This window comes from Excalfactoria chinensis, chromosome Z, assembly GCF_039878825.1.
Source record: "Excalfactoria chinensis isolate bCotChi1 chromosome Z, bCotChi1.hap2, whole genome shotgun sequence".
NCBI classification, from domain to species: domain Eukaryota; kingdom Metazoa; phylum Chordata; class Aves; order Galliformes; family Phasianidae; genus Excalfactoria; species Excalfactoria chinensis.
The window spans coordinates 14,391,602-14,419,501 of NC_092857.1; the positions used below are offsets into that span (position 1 = coordinate 14,391,602).

A 27,900-nucleotide genomic window follows, 5' to 3' on the forward strand; every position below is an offset into this window, starting at 1 on the left:
AGAGGACTGTGTATGCACACTACTGTGCAGAGGCTGATTTCAGTCTGCCTGCAAAGAAATCTTCTGATTTTGCCCTGTAGTGATGAGTTATGTGTACTGGCTTCATTTTTCAACTCTGCAGAAAGAGCATTAACCTCAAGGTGAAGTGAAAGCCAGCAAACAGCTGGAAGTGCTCTCTTCTTGAACCAGCACAACTACATCTGGTAAAGGATGACTGCTTGTGCCCAAACGGGTGAATAAATGTTAGCTCTAACTATGAGATATGTACTCAGAGAGCAGTAAATCATTTTGTAAGATGTAAAAGAGATGTGCAATACTAACTACTGGTCAGTGTTCAGTTGCCTTATATTGGAGGTTGGAACTGCATTACACTGAATTGTCAGGTTTTTTTTAGGTAGTTTATTTAGTTGAAAAAATTGCAGCAGACCAAAAAAAGCAGTAAAATTACAATGAAATTGGCAATTAAAAAAAGATAGTAGGTGATTATGAATGTTTGCAGTATAGAAAACTCGAAAAACAATATAAGGAAAATGAAGCGAAAGCAATTACAAGAAACCAAAGACATCATCAAAAATATATTTAACGCAACCTAAAAAAAAGGAAATTTCTTGGCCAAGAAAGTGACATCTTAAGGAAATCTGTAGACTATAGAAATCACAGAATCACAGAATCACAGAATTTCAAGGTTGGAAAAGACCTAGAAGATCTTCTAGTCCAACCATTACCAATACTTCCCAGCTAAATCATATGATTGATGACTTACAAAATGGATAGGAAACCAGTACTAAACTAAGTTCCTGGAGAGTTAAAAAAAGGTCCTGTTCCAAATAAGGTGAATTTTGAGAGTTACTAAATTAATATCACATGCACTGTGATTAAGTAATATGAAAGAGAGAGAGGGGACAAAAATGTTGACTTCAGTAATTGGAGGAAATAGAAGCCAATGTAAACTGTGTGCAACAAAAGTCCAGGTTTATTCTAACATTTCTAAATGGTTTCAGCTAGAAAGACAAGGAGCAACTGGTGATGAAACAAGGAGCTTAGAAAACGTGAAATGGCATTTGATGGACAGTGAAAACAAGATGTGACCTTTTGGTCATAAATTAAATGCTTGTATCTGCTTCCTAGGCACCTGCGTGTAATCCTCCCTACGGATTTAATGGATAAAGACTTTAAAGTAGCTAAGTGATTCAATATCCTAAGTCTTATTGATTTTCAATGGGATTTAGATCTGTAAATCACTTAATCTCCTTTAAAAATGCAACCTTTTGTCATTATATGGGGCAAAATAGTCTGAATCGGGTCTCAGATTAAAAGTGAGACTTTCTAAACACAGACCCTTCTGACACCGCAAAGTTATCAGATTTTTTTAACCTTTTTTTTTTTTTTTTTTTTTTTTTCACTTTGTGACTCTTTGTTAATTCTCACTTTGAGTCTCTAGCTTCTACATTTGCAATAAAGAATAGGAGTTTGAAACAGTAGTACTACTGACTTTGGTGCTTTCTTTCTCTTTTGTGTTTAGCTACAGAGCATACTTGCAAATTTAGATACACTAAACTCTGGCAGTCTCCTCTGCATACATCAGTGTGTCTGTAGCACTGATTCAGGGATGAAAAATAACCATGCTGTGGTCTAACAGTTTGCCAGAACACTTCTTTGTTTTCTTTTGGAGTTCATTACTTCTTACTATCAGAAAATAGATGGCAGAAAGCATTATGCTGAGCAGTTCACTGTTCTGCATAGTGTTCCATTTGGATTTCATTATTACTGGTAGATTAGAGTGGTTAAAAATGTATGTTTTAAGAGCAGTAAAGTGGTAGGTGAGCCACAGTCACAATTTTTGAAATCATTGCTGTGCCCCCCTTGGAAGCAGGACAGCTATTACTGGTACATCTTGAAAGAATTCATCTTTGGGAAACAAAAAAAAGGGTTTTGTTCCCTTGCATGTGTGTGGGGAGGAAATTGTCCTGACATGCCTGCCCAAACAGGATAATTGGCTTATACCTTTCTGGTTGGGAATATCATTGATATCTGTAAGTAATTGCATATGCTGTGCTGATGAATTCTCTGCCTTACAGTTGAAGACTACCAGGCCTAATCAAATTATTCAGTTGATCAGTCAATTGTTATTTTAATTCAGTTGAAATTTATTTAATTAGATACGTAATGACAAGTGCAGCTCCAGATATCAGAACTGCAGTGCAACAGCACTCGGATCTGGGAGAACTGAAGGAACAGTACTGCATTTAGATAGGAGTCTGCAGCAGCAGGAATTCTCAGCAGGAGTTCATGTATAAGGATATATTTACGTGTCTAATGAGTTAAATTGCACGACAGCACTTTGCTCTTTGCATTTGGCAGAGGTACAGACCAAACCCTTCTCTCATGTCTGAATCTATCCAGATCTCTAGAGTTCATTTACTTATATGAAGTTATTGTCATTCTAATTGGTATAAAGAGGTAGCATTAGATTCACAGAAGCAGGCATATTGATTACCAAGAAAATAGACATTTAATAGATTTTATAACCTTAATAAGGCGTTTTGGTCCTTATGAAAGATCAAAGGATATTATTTTATTTTTATTTCACATGATCCATCTAGACAAGCTTACAAGTTTTGCTTTCTAGCCTAAACACTAACATAAACATATCTGCTTTTCATGTGGAGTTTGAAAAAAATGGGTGTGATATCTAAATATACGTTTCTGTATTTCTTATTTGGTAAAAGTTCTTTAAATTTGAAGGTATTCTTAATTATTTTTCTTTTTCAATCTGATCTAACTGCACCAATGGTCTCAAATGCAGACTGAAAATCTAATAGATGCCAAGACACTTAATGTAAAGAATAGGCTAGTGCTTCTCTTGTTGAGGCCAGGCCATTCTGCCTGTAAAATACATGGCAACAAATAGAATAAAGCTTGTCGTTTTCTATTCTGGAATGATGTAACTGGGGAGATCTGATTCTTCTCCTGCTTTTCAGTTTTGAAATTTTAAGAGATCCGGAACAGCCCTCAGGACACAAGACAGGACAGTGGAATCGATTACATCCATCTTCTCTTCCACAAATAGGGGTTGGACCCTCTGCCAGTTCGATACAGAGGTGCCTGCCCCCTCCGTGCTTCAGCTCATCAAGGAAGTCCTTTCTGAGCATGTTGTTAAGAAATCTCTATGAAAAGTATTTTGCAGGGGGAACTTTAAAGAGCCTTGATCAGATGCCAGTAATGAAATGAATAAGAACTCCTAGATCATTACTTTTTCCCTATAGGTTAGCTATGATGGAGAACTTCATAAACACCCACAGCTGGAAGCTGATTTGATAGCAGTGAGAGAGATCTATGGACCTAATGCAGTATCTCTCAGGTATGTTATTTATTGTTATTATTGTGGAACCTTTTAAAATTTGGAAAATGAATTCTATGTACACTTTCTCTTACAGCTAAAGCTATGATTTTTGTGTATTGTGGCAAAAGAAAGGAGCTCTCATAGCTAACAGTAATTCTGGATTTGGCTTCATTTCATGGCTGACTACTCTTACAACTGCCTATGTTAAGAGCAGGCCCAGGAAGCCTATTCTAAAACGTCTTTTGCAGTTCAGTAGGTAGTTGATAAGGCTGTTGTAATTTGTTGAAAAATGCTATTCAGCATTACTCTAAGCCCTTGTTAAACTCTTTGTCATATTGTCTGCTGCCCTGGAGGTGAACAAGACAAATGATAAGACATTTAGTAAATATACAGGAGTTGGTTTTTGTCTAGTCCAGAAAGAAAGACAGAAGCTGTTTATAAACAGGAGTGATCAGATGTTCTCTGTTGCTGCAATGAGAAAATAAGAGACTAGGTTTTTGGCAGCAAACAAAAAATTAGGTAGATTTTAGGAAAGACTTCCACGGTAGGGAAACTGGAAACTGAAGAATTCTATTTAGGCAAATAGTGGAACCTTTTTCAGAGCTAGTTAGATAGTTTGCAGCGCGAAATTTTGTAAAAATTTTGCAGGGCATATGCAAGTATGCATAGTTCTGCACTAGAGCGTAGCTGTATGATATATTTAATTCACTTCAAATCTTTTATAACTTCATTTTCCATCTATGTAATATTAATAATTTCATTAAAATAACAGGCAAGATGTAACACCCGTCAGAAAAATTACAAATAAAATATCAAAACTGACATAGAAACAAAGTAATGAAATATAGAGAAGATAATAAACTTAGGCATACATATTTTGCAGGTAATGATTCCCATTAACCTCTAAACAATAATCTCTTTTATTTTAGTCCAAGAAATAATGTCTACAACTATGGTGTAATGTGACTTTTGAAATTGAGTGGAAATTCATTACATTTCAAGGATCTAGGGAACTGAAATCCTTACAGTTGTGTATGGGCTTAGGAAATGAATGAGATAAACGTCTAGTTGCCGAACTTGTTAACTATGAAATTGAGAATACCTTGGTAGTGTGCTCCCTAAGGCTTCTAAAATTGGAACATGGAATTTAACCTCTCAAAAACTTTAATGTTTCTAATTTGTTGAATCAGTGTTTCATTATGACCTCCTTAGGCTCACTGTAGTAGAAATTGGCATCTGTGGCTTTTGGCATGTAGAAAACTTTCATGCTTCTTGCATTCAGTTGCAGTGGAAAATACTTATGAATTCTTGGAAATGATAAACACAGCATTAAGCATTCAGTTTCATCCCTCTCCAACAGTTCCACTTCTCTGATTGCAACAAGCTTATCTAACAGTGAGTCTCACAAAAATGCATTTCTTAGAGAGCTGACCTTGTTTGTGTAGTCTCCTACTGTCAGATAGTGAACTTTACATATTAAAAAGCAAAATTCTTGCACCTGTGAGCTTTTCATTGAAGAAGTATCTACTGATGCTTGAAAAACTGAGAGTTAATGCACTTTTACACTGGGGCTGCTCCAAAAGCAGTGCCTCCTATTTTGTTATGTAGGCCCATGATGTCAGAAGTGGATAATGCTACGGCAATAGTGGTTGAACCTTCCTGACAGAATCCTGTTACATTTAATTGTTGTGTGACAAGTGAAACATCAATGAGCATAATTTAAATCTGCATCTGGGGAACTCCAGCAATACCACACATAGCAGATAAAATTATGTTAACTATTGCCTTGAACATGTTATGGGGCAATTGCTATCTTTTGACAAGCAAATACTTGAATGTATAAGGCAATCCCACTGGTATATGCCATCTTTTAGGCTGTGTTATATTTGTCTCCATTTGTTTATCTCAAGGCTCTGCTTGGGTTACTGGCTATAAACTTAAAATTCCTATTAAATATAACTCTTTTTTGTTTTGTTTTGTTTTGTTTTGTTTTTTGTAAATAGCAACACTCTATGACCATTATTGTTTCCTTGGCTTGTTTGTGCAGTATGTTAGACAAAAATACATGACAACAGTGGTATAAGAGTTTTGGAGAATTATTTAAAAAAATAAATTAAGAAGTTGCACTCTATTTAAGCAAGATCTGAAAGAAAGTTATCAGTGCAGCAGACAATCACCCACTGGATTTATTGATCCAATCTGTGTAAAAGTGTATTTACACACATTCTGATTTTACAGCCAACATCATGCTTTATTGTTATCCATTATAAAATCTTCCCTGTTATAAGTACTCCTTAGGCTGAGGCTGAGGAGTATCTTAAAGAGCTCTAATGTAATGTAATTCCTTCCTTTCAGGGAATATGGAGCCATTGATGATGTAGATATTGATCTGCATATTGATGTTAGCTTTCTTGATGTAAGTAATCTAATCACAGAACTGCATAATGAACTTCAATACATTTAATTCTGCTACACTTCAGACTCTGAGACAAGTACTGAGACCTTCCTTTTTCAGAGGCTTGATCTTCACAAGTGGTCTTGTTCTTGATTACTACCCAGCAGAAACATTTTCTATTCCTTTTACAGTCACATTTAAAAATGTTTGTTATACTTTTGTTTACTGTATATATGTTTCCTTTAAGACCTTCTTTGTGAATGGCAAATGTTTTAAGTGCTGTGAAACATTTCCTTTTTTGCTGTCTTAGACATCAGTTAGGTGAAATCACTTCATATAATCCTGGAGGAGGGATGATCTTGGCCATGGTATAGTCTGGTTTAGGAATAGGGATCAGTAAGTTAGTTTTAACTTAGCAAAAAGAATCAATGAGTGCTGGTCATAAAACTTTACATTTTAACTTTGCTCATTGTGTCAATAGCCTTGTTTTTCTCAACAGTCCTTCATGGAAGCACTGGAGTCACAATAGACTACTTTATCTTTGCATCCACCAAGTGAAAGAACTTTTTCCGTGGATTTCATGTATATTGTTTTGGATTATAGTGCACTAAGACAGAAAATTGCTCATTATGGTCTAATGAGCAATAGAAGTTTGCCAGATTGGGGAAAAAGGTCAGCCAAAAGTCACAGAGATGAAGCTGATGATGGAAAAATGGGGATAAAGTAAGTGGTCAAAGACCACCAGCGGCCATTACCATGCATGTACAGAGGGATATTAGCATATATTAATGAGTTATTGGAAAAGGAAGAATATGTGTGCATGAGTAAAGCACATGTCTGTCTGAACTGTTTAAATATAGAATTTGAACCTTGAGAGTGCAAGCTTGATTTGTCAAGTTGCCTTTTACATATCATAAGGAATAAAGAAATGCTGCTTTCTAACATTACACTGGGGTTAGAGTTTCCTTCCCAGATTTCAGATGTCAGCTGGATCTCTCTTGTGCTCCTCATCACATCCAGCTGATCAGGAAGAGGCTTGAGTAGCAAAAGAGACACAAGGCAGTGGTGCCGTTGATTGACAGTATAGCTTGTGTTATGTCATCATTAACTCCACAGACATACAGACTTCATCTGTGCAGTATCTGCCTGTCCTCTAGATAAAGAATCAAAATAGTGCTTTTGGGGGCATCATTAGTTTCTGCACAAATGTATCATATTCTCAGGTCAGAACAGCACATACGGTTTTCCTGGGCTGTTGTAAAATTTAAAAGAACTGGATTATACTTCGAATTTTTTAGTCACCCATAAGAGGGAGCAAATGTTTGCTTTGCCCTACATTATGGTTTGAATGTTCTCTCCATATTTAGTTATTTCTTTACTTCTCAGCTCTTAAGTAGTGTCTCTTGACAGATGGGAACATGTCTGCAAACGCCGCGAATATAGTGCCTTGTAGAAACTCACGCTCTGTTGAAATGGGCATATTCCAGCATCAGAAAGAGTTCAACACCAGTTTTAAGAGTGTTTGTAAGCTGTAGTTTGTCCTGTTTCACATCTACGTATCCCATGGTTGGGTAAATGGATAGATGGTGTTTATACCATCCCTTAAGATAAACTGACAAAATGCAGCTGTTCTTCGTGATGTTTAATGGTGTCTCTTCTCCTTTTATTTTGAATTAGGAAGAGATTGCTGTTGCTTGGGATGTAATTCGCACAGAACCCATAGTGGTGCGATTGCACTGTTCACTTACACAGTACTTAAGTGGTCCAGGTTAGTCATCTGTGTATTTTCTATGTCCCTTGCATGATTTCTTGTTCTAAGCTATGTCCTGGGTACTAGATATATCCGTTTTTACTGCCAAATCTTTGATTGTGCATGTGCTTAAATCTACTGCTGAGAGCAATTCTGCTGGTATAAAATCATGCTTATATATATATTTGCAATATAAGGTCCTCCGCAGTGAAATAGGCATCTCATTTAAACTTTTGTAAGGTAAGTTTTCACAACTGGTTTTCTTGATAAATTTTGAAATGCCACTGTTTTGACGAGGAAGCTGAGGGTTCTGGAATAATTTTCTAACATGAGATTTCCTAAGTTAGGAAATAAGGGATCATCTTTACAGAAGCAGATATCAACGATTGGGTTTACATACACAGATCTGGAGAGCATGTCAATATGCCCTTTTTCATGCAGCACTGAAGAATCAGACCATGATATTTATCCTGACAGCTTCTGATTTTTATATGAATGTGTGAACTCTGGGTGATCTGTAAAGTTAAATTACAATTTTGAATGTCATGTTTGTTTCTTATTCTGGTTGCTGAGTTAAGCTTCCTCATGAGAGTGAAAATGGCCAAACTCATGCAGAACCAACTGAGACTGAAGATTTGCATCATTCGTATGCAACAGTCAACTTCAGATATATTTTTACAGAGGGAAGTCAGAACCAAATGTGTAACTTGTGTTGTAACTTGTCTGGATTTGGAGGCTTCCAGTGCAAGCTGTCAGTTCAGGCTTGTATCTGTGGGAGAATTCTGCCTCTGGAAAATGAATAGATTTTTCTAGTCATAACATGTTTAGCTAAATCTGTCCCAATAAGCTATTTTTGTAGTTTATGTAGTCTGTTGATGCTAACTATAAGCCATGTTCTGTTCACTCAAATGATCGTTTTGTTACATCACTCTTTTTTTTTTTTTTTTTTGCCTGACTTTGGTCCTTTTGTTTGTACTTTATTGCTTCAATTGAGCAAGTTTTAAAATATGTATTTGCTATAGCAAGTAGCAGTGTTAGTATTCACAATATTTCTATCAAAATGTAATTTTAAAAGTGCAGCAGATAAAAAGAGAGTGAAGCGTGAAGAGCCTCATGCAGTAAGAAATGATGTAGTGAAATAAGAAGTTGTCTTTTGCACTGCTGACAAGGGTAAAACAGGAAGTTTACTTCTGAATCCTGCAACTCACTGAGTGTGATACTGCCTTAGTACTGAGAAAAGCAAGATCAGGGCCAGAGGGAAATGTTTGCTGCTCTAAATGCTGTTTCAGTCAGGCCAGTTTATTCAGCAGAAATAGGACCACAAGACCCACTATTTTTTGTGGTAACAAGATACTTTTCCTGCATACTCCTTTTTGCCCTTTTAAATATTGTTGTAAGACTGTCACTTTCCTCTGTGCTACATAATTTGCTCTTATTGTGCTTTCTCTTGATAAAATGAGTAAGTATCCTTTGTACAGTACACTCCAGAGGAGAAGGAGAAATTCTTATCACCTCAAAGCTATTTAATATATTGATTTTACAGTCTTTCTTCTAGTTAATACTTAGCCTTATTAGTGTACCAGTTTCTCCCAGGTGCCTTAGAAACCTGTCTTAGATTAGGATGAATCAGCCTTTGGAGGTACGGGACTACCTCCTCTGAATCTAGAGGTTAGACAAGAGTTGTAGATTTTAAGATTTCTGGAATTAAGAATGATGATTCTCATTGAAAATAGTTCACCTCCCACCATGTGTCTTAAATTTGACAGTCTAAAGTCACTGATACCTCTAATCAAGTGATTTTTCCCTTTTTGAAAAAATCATTGGTTTATCTTTAAAAGATGACATCATGATTGAATGAGAATCTTAAGTTAAAAGTATCTTCAGTGCTCTGGACCAAGTCAAATTGGGTGGCAAGCTTAGATACATAATATATATACATATATTTTATTATGCATTTATTAATGAGAAATTAAGGAGTAAATATTGACTTTCTGAATAAGAGTGATCAGAATAATACAGATTTTAAATTCCTGATTTTCTAATGAAATTTGAAACAACCTCAGAGTTTTTGTTTTCATTTCTTTTTATTTTACTGTGGTCATTGTCTCCTTGTGTAATACAAAGTCTGTTTGTGCTTGTAATATGTGTTGGTAGTTATTCTGTTTCAAGGACCTGAGTCTCAGTTCTTCTTTCTTTTTTGAAGTGCTCAAATTCACCTGCAACTTCTGTCTAGTAAATATCATTTAATAATTTCAGTGATACCAAGAGCTAATTTCCAGTTTCCATTGCTTATGATTTCAACTTTCTGACAGATGAGTATGAACATATTAATAGTAGGATGGAAAATTCAGGGTAATCCTTGGCAATTGGAATGCATGCACCAGGCACTTAGTTAATTAGTATTAGGGATCTTGTATTAAAATGCCCTTAGAAAGAAAACTCAGATATTGGTTAATTTTTTTTTGTTTTTGTTTTACTTCATTTTCTTCATATTCATATGAACTGTACAAGTGTGAAGAAATAATTGACTAAATACAGGTTTTCTTCATATGTGGATTCAAGGTCATCTCATTTTATACGCTCATATGAGGGACATAAATTAATTTTGCCTTTATTGAGGAATTTTCAATTCTGAAATATAATAGCCTTCTCAAAAATAAAAAAATACTCAAGTACACTGCATCTTTGTGAATCTCTGAAGGTCAGATTAGATGGGAAATCTCTCAGATTTTATTATAGAAAACCTGGTATGTGTCTGTTGATGACATACTAGAGAAAGTGTTTCATGTCTTTTTGGGAAAGGGCTTGATTTAATTGTCAATTACAAAGGAATGAAATCATTGTTTTTTTCAATGACAGCATGTTCACTTTGGTCTACATAAACTGCGTGAAGCAGTTCATTCAAGTTGACCCACAGCAATTAACAAAAGATGTCATATAAAGGCACCTTGACTTGCCAACAGTTAAGATCTATATGTAAATTTACAACTAGGGAATTTTAATCTGTATGTTTTAAGAATACAAACTTAAAAGAAAATTTAAGAGATTGGTTGAGGTGAATTACCAGCCCAGATACATTTAGTCTGATGCTTGTTTCTAGCAGCAAGGATACATTTATATGATTATCATCAGTGAAGAAATATGTATGGTCTAGGGAATCCAATTTTTAAAATACCTATTTGCCAGTTTGCAAATTATATTGGCTGATACTCTGAAAAGGACCGTTCATTTCTTCATGAACTCAGGTGACATGACCACATCTACCATTCCTTCTGTGATTCTGCTTGTAGTAATGTTCAGATAGAGTAGGGTCCTTAAATATGACTTCATTGTTATAAGTTCTTGCTAATTCCTTTAAGTTCAACAGTGTCTTGTTTTATCACAGTGCCAACTGTGGATGTATTTCAGATCTCTACTAAGGAAAGATTTGGTCTGGGACATCAGCTGAAAAAGTAAGTCTGAAAAGGTGCTTTTCACTATCCTCTTTCACTTCCTAAGTAAATACTACACATTTTTTTTAGTTCACAGTAGGATAAAATCTGCAGATTGTCAGGTTACTTGGATCAGAGTTTATTTAACTTGTTTTCTCTTTAAATAAAATTTAGAAAATTTGCCTTTTTAAGGTTAGTTTTGACAGTTGTAGCACAGAACCTGCTTTGTGCTCCCCACCAGGGTTTTCTGTCACTTTATTATCATTTAGAAAGTAAGCTATGTAGGTTTGAAATGATTGTAGCTGAAAGTGTTCAATGTAATGTTTCTGCTGAGGTTGTAAATTCTCTGTAGCAAGAGTCTTTCTGACCATTGTGAGCACCATAAGGGACAATACTTTCGAGATGGCCTCTAGGATTTACCACAGTAATTAGATAACACAGGTTTTAAGAGCAGGAAAGAAGAATGCAAGAGGAAAAAAATAGGATTTTCATGTGTTCATGGTGCAATTCAATTTAATATAATTTTGCTGAGTCATCTTTTCATATATGCTTGTCTATATGCAATGAAATGACAGGAGCATAGGATTTAATGTCTGATCCTTAAAGCAGCAGGAATTTCTTAAAGGCAAAAAAAAAATCTTTTTTTGCTGTTTGGTGTTTAAAGCAATTCAATGCTTCACATTTGTAAATTTACAAATGAAACAATGTTGTTGAAATCTTCCTGATTCATGACTGAAGAAAAAATTTAAAAGCTCCTCAGACACGAAAACTCTCTTAAAACATTTTATTCTGTACACTCTCAGATTTGTGAACAGTTTCCCATTAGACATTTTTGAGTACATATCTGCATAAGTCACAGATAAGCACTCAGTGGCCCAATGGCCTGTCATGGCTGTGGGTACCAGAATATTTGTCTTTGAATTACACGTTTGCTTCCATTATGCCGTTAGCAATCACAGACCCTGAATTCTAGATCAGAATCACAGAAGAGAATAGCTCTTGTAAGGGACTGCTGGAGGTCATCTGGTGCAACCTCCCTCTCCAAGCTGGGCTAAATTCAAAGTCAGATTAGTTCACTAAGGGGCTCAGGCAGCAGTGTGAAAATCTTCTGCCTTTGTTGGGAGCATGTTGTACTTTACTGCATGTTCTTGTGGATACTTTTTCTTTCTAGTCTTTACGGTGTTTGTTTTGCTTTGTTTTGTGTTGTGTTTTGTTTTTTTTAGCTTCTCTTGGTGCAACATTTGCTATGCACCTCAGGGAAGTGTCTGGCTCTAGCTTCTCTGTAAGCCCCTCTGGGTAGTGTAATATTCAACATCCTGCCTTCATGTTTGTGCCTTAGGAAAATATGCACTTGAGGCATGTGGTTCCTAGATCTTGCTTCTGCTATCACTGGAGGGGCAGATGCCTAGAGTTGAACAAAGAGTCTCTATATTAGTTTACCTTTAGATCTCCTTGAGAGGCATTTGCATATTAAGTCCTGGAGTGGTTGTTCACACAAGTTTTATTGTCAATAGGAGTTTGATGTGAATAAGTTGAACTGGGGGGAAAAGAAAGGATTTTGAGGTACTAAATTGCCCATTCATCAGTCCACATATGTGACAGAGAAACTCTGCCTATAGTGAGGATGTTGCATTATGTAGGCTGCATTAACAGAGGGATTCTAATATTAAAGTACATTTGACTTGGCTACAACAAGAAAGTCTCTTTTTCTTTCTTAATTTGCAGAATCATGCAGACATTTGTAACACAGCAGTGGAAGAATAGCAAAGAGAAATCTAATTGTACGCACAATAAGAAGGTGTCTGACAAAAAGGTGAAATCCCCTCTGCACATCTTTTCTACATTGCGCAGGTAATAGCAAGAAAAATGAGCTTTTATCATCATAACCAGTTCAAGATCCACAACATACTTCACAAGGTGAAATGTTGACATTTCTCGACAGAGAAGTGCTCTATTTATATCTAACCTCATGGGTTTCCAGCCCTTGCCTTGCATGACTAGGTGCCACTGCAGCTTCTGTAACTATGTGAAGACGAAGTGTGTCAGTGCTCTGCTTCTGAAACAGCCATGATTCATTTAAAACTGGACATAATTTTATGTTACTTAATTTAGTTGTATTTGTATTTTTACTAGCTTTGTAGCATTTGACTGTTACTTGAATAGCAAGAATATACATATTTTGTGGTTGGCCAGCTGTTCTTTCCACATCTGTGTGTACTTTTATAATCTTTTACAACTAGAGTAGTCATAAATCCAAGTGAATTTAAGACCCGTTGAATACCTACTCCTCTCCAGTATTTGAGTTAAATGACTGTTCATCACTTGTGAAATGTAGACACAGAATTTCAAACAACAAAAGTATTAAAAATGTAAGGAAATTGTTTATGGAATTCACTGAGTTCTTCTAGTTACTCATACTCTTAAGTATTGGCAAAATGAAATTCTGATCTTATGTCTTTCAGGAATATGACTATTTACTCTAGCATGTTTTCCTGCAAATGGAAAGGTCACAGATCACTTCTTTTAGTGAATTTCTGTTGAGTGATTTTCTTTTGAACGTTTATTCTTTCTTATGAATTTGGCAATTTTAAATTCCATGAATTCAGAAAGAGAGACAAAAAGGTTACTAATTCATGTTTGATGAATGGAGGAATATTAAGATGACTAAATATTAGTCTTTTCAAAGATAGTTTGCTTGTTCAACACATTGTGCAATGCACACTGAAGCTTGAGGTTTGGTTTTGATCAGAAAGAAGAGACAAAAGGTAGCCCAGTCTTTCTCATCTTGCTATGCCAGCTGCTGCTGCAGTTCCAAAGATCACTTTTAACCCAGATGTGAAGAATTTCTCCCGTCTGGAGCTCCTTTCCCACTTCCTTTCTGCCCTAGGGTGGCCAACTGCAGCACTGAGTCAACAAGCTCCATATGCATTTTCCACTGTCACCATTTGATAACACCATGAGGAAACCTGCCAGCCTCCGGTGAACCCCTTAACCCCTTAGAGTTTCAGATCTCTTTTTCTTTGATTCAAGTGGAAAAAAATAAAAAATAAAAAAATAAAAGAAAATGATTGGCTTGCTTATAGGCTATGGGAAAATGATTTGGCATCCATGATACTAATTCTTACTTTGCAAGGACAGGTGAATATGAACATTAAAGAAATGTAACAGTACATATGCGTGCTGTTTTGCAAAAGCCTTTTTGTTCTTTAATTCTGTATTCATAATATGGATCCTTCACATTCTTATTTCTAGTGTTGCAAAGCTAGAATCTGTCTAAAGTGTGACTGAAGAGCATCAAGTGGGCTTCCACAAAGCATTCAGATTACTGTGAGATTATAAAATAAAATAAAGACAAAGTTAATTCCGGCTGACTTACCATTTACAAGTTTCATTGCTTGTTATATCTATCATGGGATCTGCATGTAGAATTTGTTATGTTGTGTCCAAAAACAGTAATTTTAATGGAATCATGCGATTATTACTAAATAGAAAAGAGATATTTTAATTTAAAAAATGTGTTGTAGTCTTTTATGTTTTTAATTTCAAAAATAATTTCCTAAATTCATGGTTTGCTTAAAAATCTAGGGACTGTACCAAACACTGTAAGGTTATAGCTTTAACTTCTACTTAAATAGCTCCCAGAGTTTTTATGTATACAAAGGAGTAAGACATCTACTTGGTATTGGGAAATTGGTTCTGCAGATATTTGCTCTTTTAGGGGCCCTATTTATCACTGGGATGGGGCTCTATTTATCACTAGTTAAATTCATAAAGACAGGTAGCACTTAAAAATTAGTGTGTATATCTGAACTTACTTGCTTTTCACAGTTCTGATTATCCTCCAACTATGTCTTCCCCTTCTGTGTTTTTAAGGTCGCCAAGTTATCCTCCACCTGGCTGTGGTAAAAATAAATCAAAGCTGAAGTCAGAACAAGATGGCATCTCCAAAACTCACAAGCTACTGAGAAGGACTTGCTCCAGCACAGTTAAGGCAGAGGATATGTGTGCCACAAAATCTCGCAGAACCTTTGGCCGCTCGTTGTCTAGTGACCCCAGAGCTGAACAGACAATGGCTGTTAAATCGCACAAACTCTTGAACCGTTCTTGCTCTGCAGCCATCAAGCAGGAGGAGTGCATTACTTTAAAGCCCCATAAGTTATTGAGTAGGTCTTGTTCTGGGGATCCTCGATGTGAGCACAACAGCACCTTGAAGCCCCACAAACTTTTAAGTAGGTCTTACTCTAGTAATCTTAGAATGGAAGAATTGGATGGATTGAAGAATCACAAATTACTCAGCAAGACCTACTCCAATGCCCCTAAATCATCCAAAATGGAGCCTTTCAAGGAGTCCAACATAGCAGAGGGCAGGCGGCTCTCTCTTACCTCAGGGCTTATTGGTATCTTAACACCATCTTCATCATCACCTTCACAAGCTGCTGTGCGTAGTAATTTTTAAAATTCTGCTAATTCTTCTCTCATTATTTTCCAAAGATCTTGTTATGTCTAATATGCAAAAGTGTTAATATTCAGGGGATATTTTAGCAGATACTTAAATGAGGAACAGTAAGTCAGCTTCTTAAGGTGCATACACATATTAACATCATAAAAACAGAATCTGCCTAGGTGAAGACAGAGACTTCATATTTCATACAGATATTGGTCACAGGAAATGTTCGGTCACACGCTTCCTTGCTTACCTTCTTTCTTAATGCAGGAGGAGGATGCAGTGTGAGCTGCTGTGCAGGAAAATAGTCTTGGTCATACCGGTCCTTTCTAATTTCTCTGTTTGCTTCATGGGGAAAACCATCCATTGGCTTGCTCAGGTTCCAAGCCTCCTCTCCTGTTCTTTTCATCTGTGATTAACATCATAATGAAATAAATGCAGTCATGATTCAGCTCACCTTTTGCACATTTGTGCTTTGCAAAATGTTTAACCTTCAAACACGCTGACAACTGAAAGTCAGGAATTAGAACCACACTGCCCATCTTTCTTTCCCCAGAGAAATGAATCTCTGAGGAAAGAAAGAGTAACACATATTCTTAATTTAGGAGATAGGTCTTAAACTTTATTATTCTGCCTCCATCTCTTAAAAAACGTCTTTTATAATTCAGAGAAAAAGGAGGTCTGTGCTCTTTCACAGGACTGGTCTGTTTTCTGTGTTAAGTGTGAGGAGAATTACTTAGGAGACAGTCCTCTCCACTGCTTTAACACAGTGGCACCTTGATATTCTCAGCCTGCAGAAATGGTGATCCTGTCTTGAAATGCCATACATATATTCAAATATGTGCAGGCTGAACAATGAAATTGCAATGAGTGTGTTATGTATCGTGTGATAAATCAGTTTAATAAGCTGTGAGCTATACTCATCAAATCTAAAAGCAGTAATGTGCTATCATTAAATCATTTCTCTACATGCCATGTTGTTGATTCCTGCAGTGTGCACAACAAAATTAATTTAAGGTCATCCAACAGACTTTTTGCCTGTTGCAGTTTAGATAATAATTTTTTTCTGAATCAGCAGAGGCAGTCTGTACTTAGCAGACTTTTCTCTCCATAAGTTAATAGGAAAAGTCCCATTGATTTTGATGATATGATGAAATGTTGACTAAGTAATTTCATTACTGATGTTGTTGGCTGATCTGGAAAAAGTACAAACCTTGCTTGACAGTCTATAAAAACTACCAATAATTTTATTACTCTAATGCATTTACTTTCAGAAAAAAATCATCGCATGCATGGTCAGGTGTCATTTCCCTGTTGTCAGCAAAAGAGCATCAAGAGTCCTTTTCACATCTTACATACAGGCAACAGATATATGAGTAATTTGGTCACCTAACTCAAAGTTAGTGATGAATTAGGACCCTGACTTCTCTTTAGTTCTTACCTAAGATATTTGAAAGTTGTATATGGATGCAATGTATGAGATTATTTCCACAGAGAAGAAAGTGAAAAGTTTGCCAAATCAGCAGTTGGAGAATTAAAACAAATAAGCCGATTTTAAAACAGCAACAACAAAACAAAACAACAACAGAAAACACCGAGAAATGCCAGTCTGACTTTAATTCAAAACAAGGGCTGATTAGAATAGACATCAACATAAAGGGAGTGTACCTTACTGACTTATAAAGTGAAAGTACCTTCTAAAGTATGCTGTTGTACATTGTTAGAAAAAGACAGAAGGAACCTGAGTGAGTGGGATCTAAGCACCTGTTAGCATGGTGTTAACTGAGGTGAGATCCTTGTAAATAAAGAAGAGAAAGATTTTCTGCACTTCTGTGAATAACATTAGTCATTCAAGTCTAGGTATATAGTCAGACAGACAATGCATGGTAAAAATTTAAAGATGTTACCAAATGTCAGTTAATTAGAATGGAGTGGGTGTTTCCATATGGGACTAAAGTTTTTGTGATGCCGATATAGAAATCCTCATCAGTTTTAAGAAACACTAAAAATTCATCCTACATTCAGTGAACAAGGAAAATGATTGTTTATTTTTAATGGCTTGTGCAAATTAGACATAGTTTAGATACAAATATTAATAATTTAATTAACATATTTGTATACAAAAAATGCAAATATTTTAGCATTTCCTTATCATTAGTTTACCAACATTGAAGCTGCCTAAACTTTTTTTCCTTGCAGCAAAACTATGGTGCAAAATGCATTCCAGTACGAGACCGTGGCTTTCTTGTGCAGGTAGGATGTCATGTCTTACCCATTTTTGAAACACCCTTGAGCATGGCTGACTGTTAATTTTTTTAAGCAGAAGCTGTTATTCTCATTTTCATTGTTCTCAGACTATTGAATTTGCTGAGCAGCGGATACCAGTACTGAATGAATACTGTGTAGTTTGTGATGAACCCCACGTGTTCCAGAATGGCCCTATGCTGAGGGTAAGTTGTACACTTACTGGGATAAACAGTGCATTTTCTAAAGCCTTAAGTAGCAGTGGACCATACAAAGTTGTTAAAAACTACTGAATTATTTAAGATCTGTTTCGTCCTAGTATTCATTCAAGATGTGGAAATGTAATGCATATTAACTAGATTTTACTGAAATTTTGAAGAGAAAAAAACATATTGCAGGGGAGATGGAAAGCAGGGTTGTGTGTAACTATAGAAATTTAAAAGAGGGATATATTTCACTGAATACTGTTATGCTCAATGGTTGTAACCAGATAAGCTGTAGGAAGTGAGCTGAACTCTTTTCACGGTCCCCTGGCACCCTTCTAAAATCTCAGGGTCACCTCAGTCCTTGAGCCATCAGAGTATTCAGATACTCTGGTGATTATGCTATGAAGTCTTGAAGTGCTTCTGTCCCTCTTTTACTCATTCACTGTAATGTGATAAAAAAGCTATGAGGAAATTTTCTGCGAAGTGTCTGATGTAGCAGTGACCTAGCCAGGGTAATGTGGTGATTCAGCATGCCTAAGCTCTGTCCAGTTATACAGCTGTTCTTCAGTCCTATCTGGCTGAGAACCAGGAATTTTACAAACTAAGTGATGTACCCTCTCATGCCATTGGGGAATTTACAAATTAGAAAAGAATAACATTATTTCTGAAAGACACAATTTGCCTGGAGCTACCAGATTAGTGCAGTTTTGTAAAAGAGTGTATAGGAAAATGATCATAGACTCATAGAATGGCTCAGGTTGGAAGGGAACTAAAGAATCATCAAGTTCCAACCCCTTGCCAGCTGCTAGATTAAGGACTGCCCAGGGCCCCATCCAACCTCTCCATAAACAGCTTCAGAGATGGGGCATACAGAGCCTCCCTGGTCAGCTTGTTCCAGCACCTCATCACCCACTCTGAGAAAAACTGCCCCCTACCAACTGATCTAAACCTCCCCTCGTTTAGTATAAAGCCGTCTTTATACTAAACATTCCCCCTTGTTCTGTCACTATCAAGCTATATAAAAAATTGTTTTCTCTCATGCTTATAAACTCCCTTTGAATTACTGGAAAGCAGCAATGTGACCTCCCAGCAGCTTTCTGTTTTCTAGGCTGAACAAGCCCATCTCCCTCAGCCTGTCTTGATAGGTGAGGTGCTCCAGCACTCTGATCATTTTTGTGGCCCTCCTCTGGATCCTCTCTAACAGCTCTACATCTTTCCTGTGTTGGGGGCCACAGACCTGGATGCAGTACTCCAGATGGGGCCTCACAAGGGGCAGAATGGTGAGGGACAATACCTCCCTCTTACTTTCAGAAGGGACTTTGCCGTTTAGAATTTTTCTTGTTTCACTGTAAAAACTTCTTACCTAAAAAAAAACCAAAACATTCAGTCTGTTGAAAATAGTGTTTAATATCAGTGTGTAAATGATCTAATGTCTCATCTACCAGTTTTTTCACAGTATAATCAGGAACTACACAAGAGTTGAAGCAGGCATCTTCTATGATAGTCCTGTGGAACTAAATTCAGGAAGGTTACTGCTTACATAGTAGCAAAAGTAATGTTAGAGTCATCCCCTGTGACTCTGAGTGATGCCAGAGTCAGGTATTCTGATAGCAAATAGGCTTCTGTTAGGATTTGCAGAAGTATCAGCAGTTTCAATACCAATTCAGGACATGTAAAATGTTCGTACTTCTAGAAATAGGTGCCTATTTGCCCCCTCAAGCTCAAATGTGCTTTTTAAAAACATGGTCTTCTGTCAGTACCTGTCAGATATTGGAAAGCTATGGGAAAGGAACCAGTTCCTTGTCTTTTGTCTTCAGATGTGCTATAATGCCTGCTACGTGTGACAGGATACAGCTGAGGGAATTAGATAGAAAGTTAGGTACTCTAATTATTTAAGTGACTAGGTTTTATCTGTTATCCATAAAACAAAGTAATGAGTAGGATTTCTTCCTGTTCACACTCTGAACTATTAAAAGAAACAAATTAGAAAATCATCTGCTCTAGGTTTAAAAAAAATCTTGCTTTCCCACCTTAAAAATCAAAATCCCTAAAAATGACTTTTCTCTAGGACATTTTCTTGGCATAAAGAGGGGACATTTTTACCATCCTTTTGAGAGTTTGTCAGTGCGTCAAAACAGAGAAAAGTGAAACGTGTTTGCATTAAACACATATTCCTCAGTGCCTTTGCAAGCAGAATAACCTAGCAAGCTTTGCAAAAATGAAAGGATGTCCTTACATAACCCAGAGAGATGAAGATAGCAGGAGGAAATCTAGCATGCTCTGTGCATGCCTGAATGACTGCATAAGCAATATAGAGCCTCCTTTAATCAGTCTATAGTTCTGTAGAAGGTGAGAAAGGATACTGCTTTGAATACAGCTTGAGTTTGCCAAAGGATTCTGAGGAAATTTCTACTTCATTTTTCTGAAAGCTGTGGGAGAGTCAGCCTATAGTAGTCAGTTATAGGGTTTATGTATGTACTTTAGCTGCACATACGTATGTATGTGTATGCACCTGTGTCTGTGTATATATATATAATGTATAAAGATGTATGTAAAAGGAATGAGGATTGACCCAATTTAAAGAATACTTTGCATATAGTGCTGCTGCAACAGCAGACCTCAGAAATGCAGTACTTTATTAAACAGAATGCCTGTGGGCTATCATTTAAGGTAAGGCTGCATGGGATCTAGCCTTATGTCATTTTATGTATCCCATTTGTAGTATCCCTAGCTTTCATAAGCTTTAGAGGGCTTGTGGTTTTGAGGCCATGGTATCTTCTTCAGTTGTCATAGCGGTCTGAACTTTGCCACTGTCTACTTTTATTTATAGATTCTGTGCCTTGTTCCCATTTTCTACAGATAACCATGTCTCAATTTCATTACACTGACAGGCTTTATCTAATGTTGGTTGTATTGCAAAAGGCATCACCAACTACATAGCTCCGGATGGTCCCCTGTTCTCTTCCTTTATGGAATAGTTCATATACACAAATGCATGTGGGGATCATATCTGAGTGAACGTGATGAGTTTTTTTTCACCCGTATGGACCTTTATTTATGACAAGACAGATGAATTTAAGAAAGCTTAGCAAAGCTATGGCTTGAGAAGTTCATTTTAAATATGTTTAGTCTAGATTTTCTGGTATTTATGCAGTTGCAAAGAAGCCAAACTCATTGATGCCAGTAAATAATTTGATTCTGCAGCAGTCCACGGTGTCAGCCTGACACCTGAACTGTAGCTTAGTTTAATTAATTGCCTTGAAATGCAGCTTAAAATTTTAACAGTTGCCATCACACAGTAATTACATTCTCTTAATACTTTAATACTTAACTCCCATGCCTTGGTGCTGGTTATTAAGGGCTTGCGCAATTTTGATGTCATCCTGAGGACTAGTGAAGATTCTAAGTGAAGCTGTGAGATAAGATTTTCCTTTCTGGAGATTTGTGCTACAATCTGTATTTTTACCTTGATTATACACTGTCTTTCTATCAGAATCTCTCAGTGGAAACTTTCTTCTGATGTCTGTGACTTCTTTTCCTAGATAACATTTTGGGGGAGGTGAAGCTTTTTAATATCTGTTTCGATTTACTTCTGCTTTTTTAAAATCTTGACATCTTTCCCATAAGATAAGAGTAACTTGATGACAGTGTGATGGGTTTTTTAAATAGTTTAATTTAGACACTGTACCCACAAAGCCTAAGTACCGTTGTATGGAAGAAATCTGTTGGAAAACAGTTGAATAGCAAAATGGCGCATACTTTCAAGTTCATATACAATAGACACCTGTTTTGCTCCAGAGCTCACTGTAACCATGCAAATATTTCCTGCTTGTGAAGGGATCTTTTTATAACACAGGAATTTTTGGCTGTAAGGATGTCTTATTAAGCATAAATAAAGAGGCTATCTTAATCAAGAGAATTAAGAGAAAATTCTTCATATTTTGCTTGGGAGCTCCTGTTTAAAACAACCTATGGACATTGCAGGACTAACAGCCATCTACCTCTGGACTCCAAATATTCCCTAATGTCCAGAAAACTTAACAGCTAGAATCCCTATGTGTACTCCATAACTGTAAGGGGATGGGGAAGGCGAAAGTTCTCTGGAATGATCAAAGAGTGCTGTAGTACATTATGAAGTTGTAGCATGTTTTTATAAAAATATATGGTTCGTTACTACATTCTATCCTTTCCCCCCCCCCCCCCCCCCCAAATAAATAAATAAATAAATAGACAACTAACTAAATAAATAAGTCGGTGAAGTTTACAGCTCCTCCATGTGGGTATTCACATCTTTTCTATACAATATGCTTTCTCCTTTTAGCTTCTTTCTCCATTTCAGGAGCACTATAGGATCTAATGATTATTTACAGTGCACCCAAAATTATGAATGCTAAAATGGATGAACAGAATTACAGGCTTATCTAGAATGCCAATGAAAAATGGAGATTCCCTGAAATCACTGCAGGGTATGTCTTTCTGCAAAAGCATAGTAAAAATTCAATGACTATATGAGTCCTAAGTAGAAAAAGTATTATTTGACCTTTTGCATACCATAGGCCATGGTATTTCATGCAGTTATCTCTGATAGTGACCTGAGTCCTGCATATTTCACTCTGCAGAAGGATAGAGAAACGGCCTTGAAGTAATTAAATTAGTTAGGCCTGGAACTGCAGCCATTATATCCAAATCTCTCTCCTTTTTATTTATTTATTTATTTATTTATTTATTTATTTATTTATTTATTTATTGCCTGTAAAGAATCACAGAGAAACAGGCTGCTTCCTCCTGAAAGGGTGACCTGTGTTGCACAGCTCTCAGGGGCTCTGCGATCTGTCTCTTCTGAAGTAGCTCTTTGCTTAGCTCTGAAAAACAGTGGGAAGCATGAGGTCAGATATGGGTTTTGTACTAAGGAGAGGTGGAGAAGCTAGACACTGTAAATGTCTTGGAAACAGCAAGTCTACTCTCTTGAGTCGTTCAACAGTGCCTAATGGTTCTGTTTCTGAATTTATTTTCAAAACAGTTGTTAAGATCAGTAAAATGAGAACAGCTATTTGTTTGTAATTAATTGCCTTTCCTCTTCAGACAAGAACTCTTCCAAAAACATATTTTCAATTGTTTGGGGTTTGTTTGTTTTTTTTTTTTAAGTGCCATTTTCAGACAGTTAAAAGTGGGTAAGCTCATATAGAGTGTTAAAATAGTTAAATTATCATGATTTCTGGCTGGCTGCATAGCCAGGTAGTGCTAGAAACTGGTAGGAAATGTGCTCCTGTGAGAAGTGAATCTTTCATCTGTTCCTTTCTGTACTGCTTGAGGGAGAAGGCTCTTTTTTGGTAAAGTGTAAAGATACAAGTGTTTACACAGAGCCACAGGCTGGTTGAGGTTAGCATCCCCTCTGCATCCATCCAACCCCCTCTCCAGCATGGATAGGCAGGACCTTCACAGGATGCCCAGGAGCATGTCCAGGCTGCTTTTGGAGATCTTCAGAGAGTAGACTCGATCTCTCTGGGCAACTTGTTCCAGTGTTTGATAAAGCTTTGGATAATGCTGTTTTCCTCTTCAGATAAGATAAAAGGTAGGTAGAGCTACTCCAGTATGAATGAATAAAAACAACTAAACGTCCTCCAAAAGTCCTTTGAAACCATATAATTTGATTCATTTAAGCAGAAAAGAAGAAATGTATTTTGCAAAGCAGATGTCATAAGATAGTAAAGAAGCTTGGGCATGATTTGGTTTTATATTAAAAGGCTATTAACTTTTGTTAATGCGATATGAAATTCTTCATGTTATTCCAGAGCTGTTAGTAAAATTCTAGGGGAGAAATAAGTATTTTAATAATGCAACAGTTTCTGCTAAGATCTGCTTTTACAAATTCAGCACGTGATAACTACTTCTATTACAAACAAATTTAACTACAGTAAAATTTGGAGTTATTAACAAAACTGATTGTTGCACTTAAGGATCTGATTAAAATAAGTATAATAAAAATATCTTATCCAACTTCTTTGTAGTGTATCTTAGGATATGTAGCTATTATCTGTTGTATTCTGTATGTCTTCCAGATTTGTCATTGGGATACAAAAGCTATGGGTAAATTGGTACTAATTAAACATGACGACAACAACAACAGCAACAAAAACAAATGAAAATTATTCAATAATGTGATTTCAAAAGAAAAAAAAAAACAACAAAAAAACAACAAGTCTGGGTATTAATAATTTGAGTCAAGAGGTCTCTTTACAGTGCCATCTTGTGTTGAAATCTCTCCCTAAGACTTGTTTAGAACATAGCAGGAGATAGTGAGAAGAAAAAAGAAAAGCAAAAAAACCCAAAATAATACAAAACAAACAACAAAAAAAAAGAAGCAGAACCAAATACTAAAGCTAATTTGTTTGAAATGTAGACTTCTCTTCTGTTTAAACATCCTTCCACAAAGTATGAATGATAAAGTACTGTAAAACAGTATTTTAAATAATAAATTAAAAAATATTTTCAAACACAAAATACAGATTGTGTTCATCTGTAAAAGTACAGTATTTATATTTGAATTATAATTTGTGTTTACTTGAATATTAATAACCTTTCAGAACATTTAAATGAACATTTTTAGAATGTTTTTCATCCCAAAAAAATCAGTTATTATTTATTCATGATGGGTGTAATCTCGGCCTTGGTAAGTTCCCCGTGACTGGAATAGGTCTTGGATTACTGTGCACTTTGAATGTTTATTTCTTATCCACGAGTGAAACACAGCGACACTGATGTTACAGAATTAGTGTGCCATTTAGGGGTGGGAGACTTCTGAAGCAGAGGAGACATCACTGAACTGTGGGGAAAAGAGTACGTGTACAAACATATTTATCTAGACTGAATTTTAACCAGGATGTTGGAGATGTTTTCTTTCTTTTGGAATAATGTGTGATCCTTCTTATCTTTAATCCATAACATAACCTGTTGTTATCTTTTTTTGTGAAAAAACTGCTCCAGTTACAACCATTACTTCAACAGAATGTACTTCAATCACTTCATTGTTTACTGAGAGCAAAATGTCTGACTCATCCTGTAGCCAAGAACTTAACCACATCTCACATTGCCCAGCTAGCACTTTATATTGTTTACTTTTCTGACACTATATAAGAATTAGGGATGGCTGGTGACAACAAACAAATATACAAAATGTGGCTAAGGTATCCAAGCATCCAGAGACAAAAGGAAAGTCAAAAAGAAAATTGAAATTACCAGCCTAAACAAACCCAAGCAGAACAATTGGTATTTCTCTCTCAGCCTATTCTCTCATCTTTCAACACATTGTATCTGCTTACCGCTGTAGTATCTCCGGTGTCTTTCAGCAACATATTCCATGCATCACGTGCATATTGTGAGGCTATTCAGTGAGCTTACCTTACATATTTATAGCCAGATAGATTATTCAATAAATTATTCCTGCTCTCTGGCAGTGTGTATGCCTATATAGGACTTAGGTTAGCAGTCTGACTTCATTTGAAAATTCAGGGCAAAATTGTACTTTTTGGCAACTATCAAGTCTTAAAGCATTGCTTAGATCAGTGCAAGTTTAGGCCACCAAATGTGATTAAATGGTTAGGTATTTAATTTTGAATAAGTTTAGTTTAAAATATATATTTTAGTGTAAATCAAAAGCCTGTTTATTAAAAAAGAAGACTAAATTTTAATCTTAATGAATCAGAGTATTTTAATTCACTGTGTGTTAATGTCAGCTGGTTCACTGGGAAGTATAAACCGTGGTATAGTAAGATGATGACATGTGTTACAAAATAATCTTGATCACTATTAATTAAAATTGCTTGAACTCTGAATCTTGATGAAACTTATTGTAGAGATAATGGTAATTCTGGATGACTTCTGTAATGATTTAATTAAGTAAAAAACTCATACAGCTTAGACTCTTAAATCTTTGCCTTGTAATTCTGTGAAAGTGAGTTTTAAGAGATGCATTACCTACAGGCTTTTGGCCTATCATTTTTCAGATGTGGTAATGGTATCCTTGTGGTCCTGAATGTAATTGATCTGTATGTACTGTGGACTCACTCAGGTGTTAAAGCATTAGCAACCAGTCTTACTTTGCCTTTCTTTACAAATGTTGCTAAATCTAAAAGTCCATACCTCACACAAACTAAGAAATGAACCTGAAAGTTTGACTTTGCAAAAGAAACCTTTACTTACCATTCTTCCTTCCTCACTTTCTTCTTTCTTCTGCCCTTCTCACCCCTCTCCGGACCCTCTACACATTTTGAATATCGCTGCTGCTCTATTATATCCTCATCCTTCTTGTGAGAGTAATGAAAAGAAAGATAAATTCCTTCTGCAGAGAATAAAACAAAAAAAAAAACACCCTAACCATTACTGTGGTTGAGTCTGGGAAACAAAACACGGATTTAAAAATACATTTCATTTCCACTGGTTATTCTTTTCATTAGGAGAACTGGGATGTTAGGATGTTCACTAATGGTTTCACCTTTACCATTTGTTACATTTACTGATACTGAGGCTCTGAGCTTTCCCTGAGCTTCTCTTTTCAGATCAAGAGTTTTTAGGTGTGCCAGTCATACTGCAGCCTCATTAGTGTCTGCAGGACTTCCCTCAGGACACGGGAGAAGGTTGCACACTGCTCTTCTGAGAACAGCTGTGGCACACATTAGAAAATAGCGAGATAGATCAATATCCAGAAAGAGTGTTTCACCTTTTTTGAATAGAAGAATGTTAGGAAAAAATTTTAAGTAATGCATGAGTCCAGGAATCAGAATATGTCATAGTAGCTGGATAGTTTGTCTGTCTGCCATTTGCAGTTATGGCTGTCAGGAATGGTTCTTATGTTAACTCATGAAGAAACTCCGAGCCATTTTTCTTCCTAGCAGCTATGGATGAGTACCACTGAGCATGCACTGAGCATGCAAAAGACTGGAGATGGATGAAGAAAACTCTGAAAGCCTCGCTCTCATTAAAAAGGCTTTCTGCTTCTGTCAGTGCCTTCTGCTTCTGAGTATTTGCAGACTCAGGTTAACTGTCCAGCTCTTATTTTATATTGTCTATTTTCTGTGATTCCCACTGGAATAATTATCCTACTAAGTAATCTTCCAGCACCCTAATCTTCACTTAGATAACAGTTTTGTGTAAGCCAATGGCTTTATTTTAATTTTTCCCCTTCAAATTAAATACAACTACACTCTAGGTATCAGGCAACAGTGTTGCCTAGACAGTCAGCTCTGGGGTTCTTCAGAGGTATGGCTGTGTTTGGTAAAATTCTGTATATCCATAAGACTGCACTGTCATAGAAATGTATATTTAAGTGTATAAACCATACTTAGGCATGTATTTTCTCCTTTGAAACTAGTTGTATAACATAGGCTGAGTATTATGTACCTTTATGTGTATAAGTCCACATCAGCAAGAACTCATCTGTATTTTCATGTGTATATGTGAATGTTCTTAAAAACTTCACCTTACTGAATTACTTCTTGTAGTTACATGGCCTTAAACCGAAGTGAGTGTATCCAAAAATGACAACAGTATCACATCTATAAATGTATTACTGTTGTAGTTATTGCTTGTGTGCTGTGGCTAGTAGCATTTCTCATATTTGTGTTACAAAATCAGAACAAGACTGTTTCTGTCTCATGGGCTCACATCCAATTTGAGAATAGAGAGAGTGGATGTCACGCGCTAGCAGTAGGTGAAATGCTAGAAGCATTGTAAGAACTGCTCTGAATCCCTGTTTTACCATAAAGCTTTTTATTTTCTTTAAGCTTTTTGTTCTATAATTGATTTGTTATCTTAATTTTCATGTGTGTATATATATATATATATATATATATCATTGATTTTTAGCATGCACAATTACAGACAAAATCAAAACGAGGAAATATGACACTAAGATTATCACTTAATAAAAGCTCTTGAAAAGTCTGCTTATTAATTTTCAGCAAATCTTTTCATTTTGGAAGGAGGCAAAAGAGAAGGGGAAGAGTTTAAGTGCTTGAACCTAATTAATGGTTGAAGGAAGGTACTCAGAAATAGCCATACCAACATCTCCTAGTAACACATCTGTGAAAAT

At 36.2% G+C, this 27,900-nt stretch overlaps 1 protein-coding gene across 1 annotated transcript in view; it reads left to right on the forward strand.

Annotated features, from left to right (window-relative positions):
* PARP8 (poly(ADP-ribose) polymerase family member 8) overlaps nucleotides 1-27,900 on the forward strand; it is a 116,991-nt gene that overhangs the window by 65,194 nt on the left and 23,897 nt on the right. Inside the window, exons 7-14 of the mRNA XM_072359778.1 lie at nucleotides 3,267-3,361; nucleotides 5,699-5,759; nucleotides 7,416-7,506; nucleotides 10,874-10,940; nucleotides 12,645-12,770; nucleotides 14,793-15,357; nucleotides 17,563-17,616; nucleotides 17,718-17,813. Coding sequence (XP_072215879.1) covers nucleotides 3,267-3,361; nucleotides 5,699-5,759; nucleotides 7,416-7,506; nucleotides 10,874-10,940; nucleotides 12,645-12,770; nucleotides 14,793-15,357; nucleotides 17,563-17,616; nucleotides 17,718-17,813 — 1,155 coding nt within the window. The remainder of the gene's footprint in view (nucleotides 1-3,266; nucleotides 3,362-5,698; nucleotides 5,760-7,415; nucleotides 7,507-10,873; nucleotides 10,941-12,644; nucleotides 12,771-14,792; nucleotides 15,358-17,562; nucleotides 17,617-17,717; nucleotides 17,814-27,900) is intronic.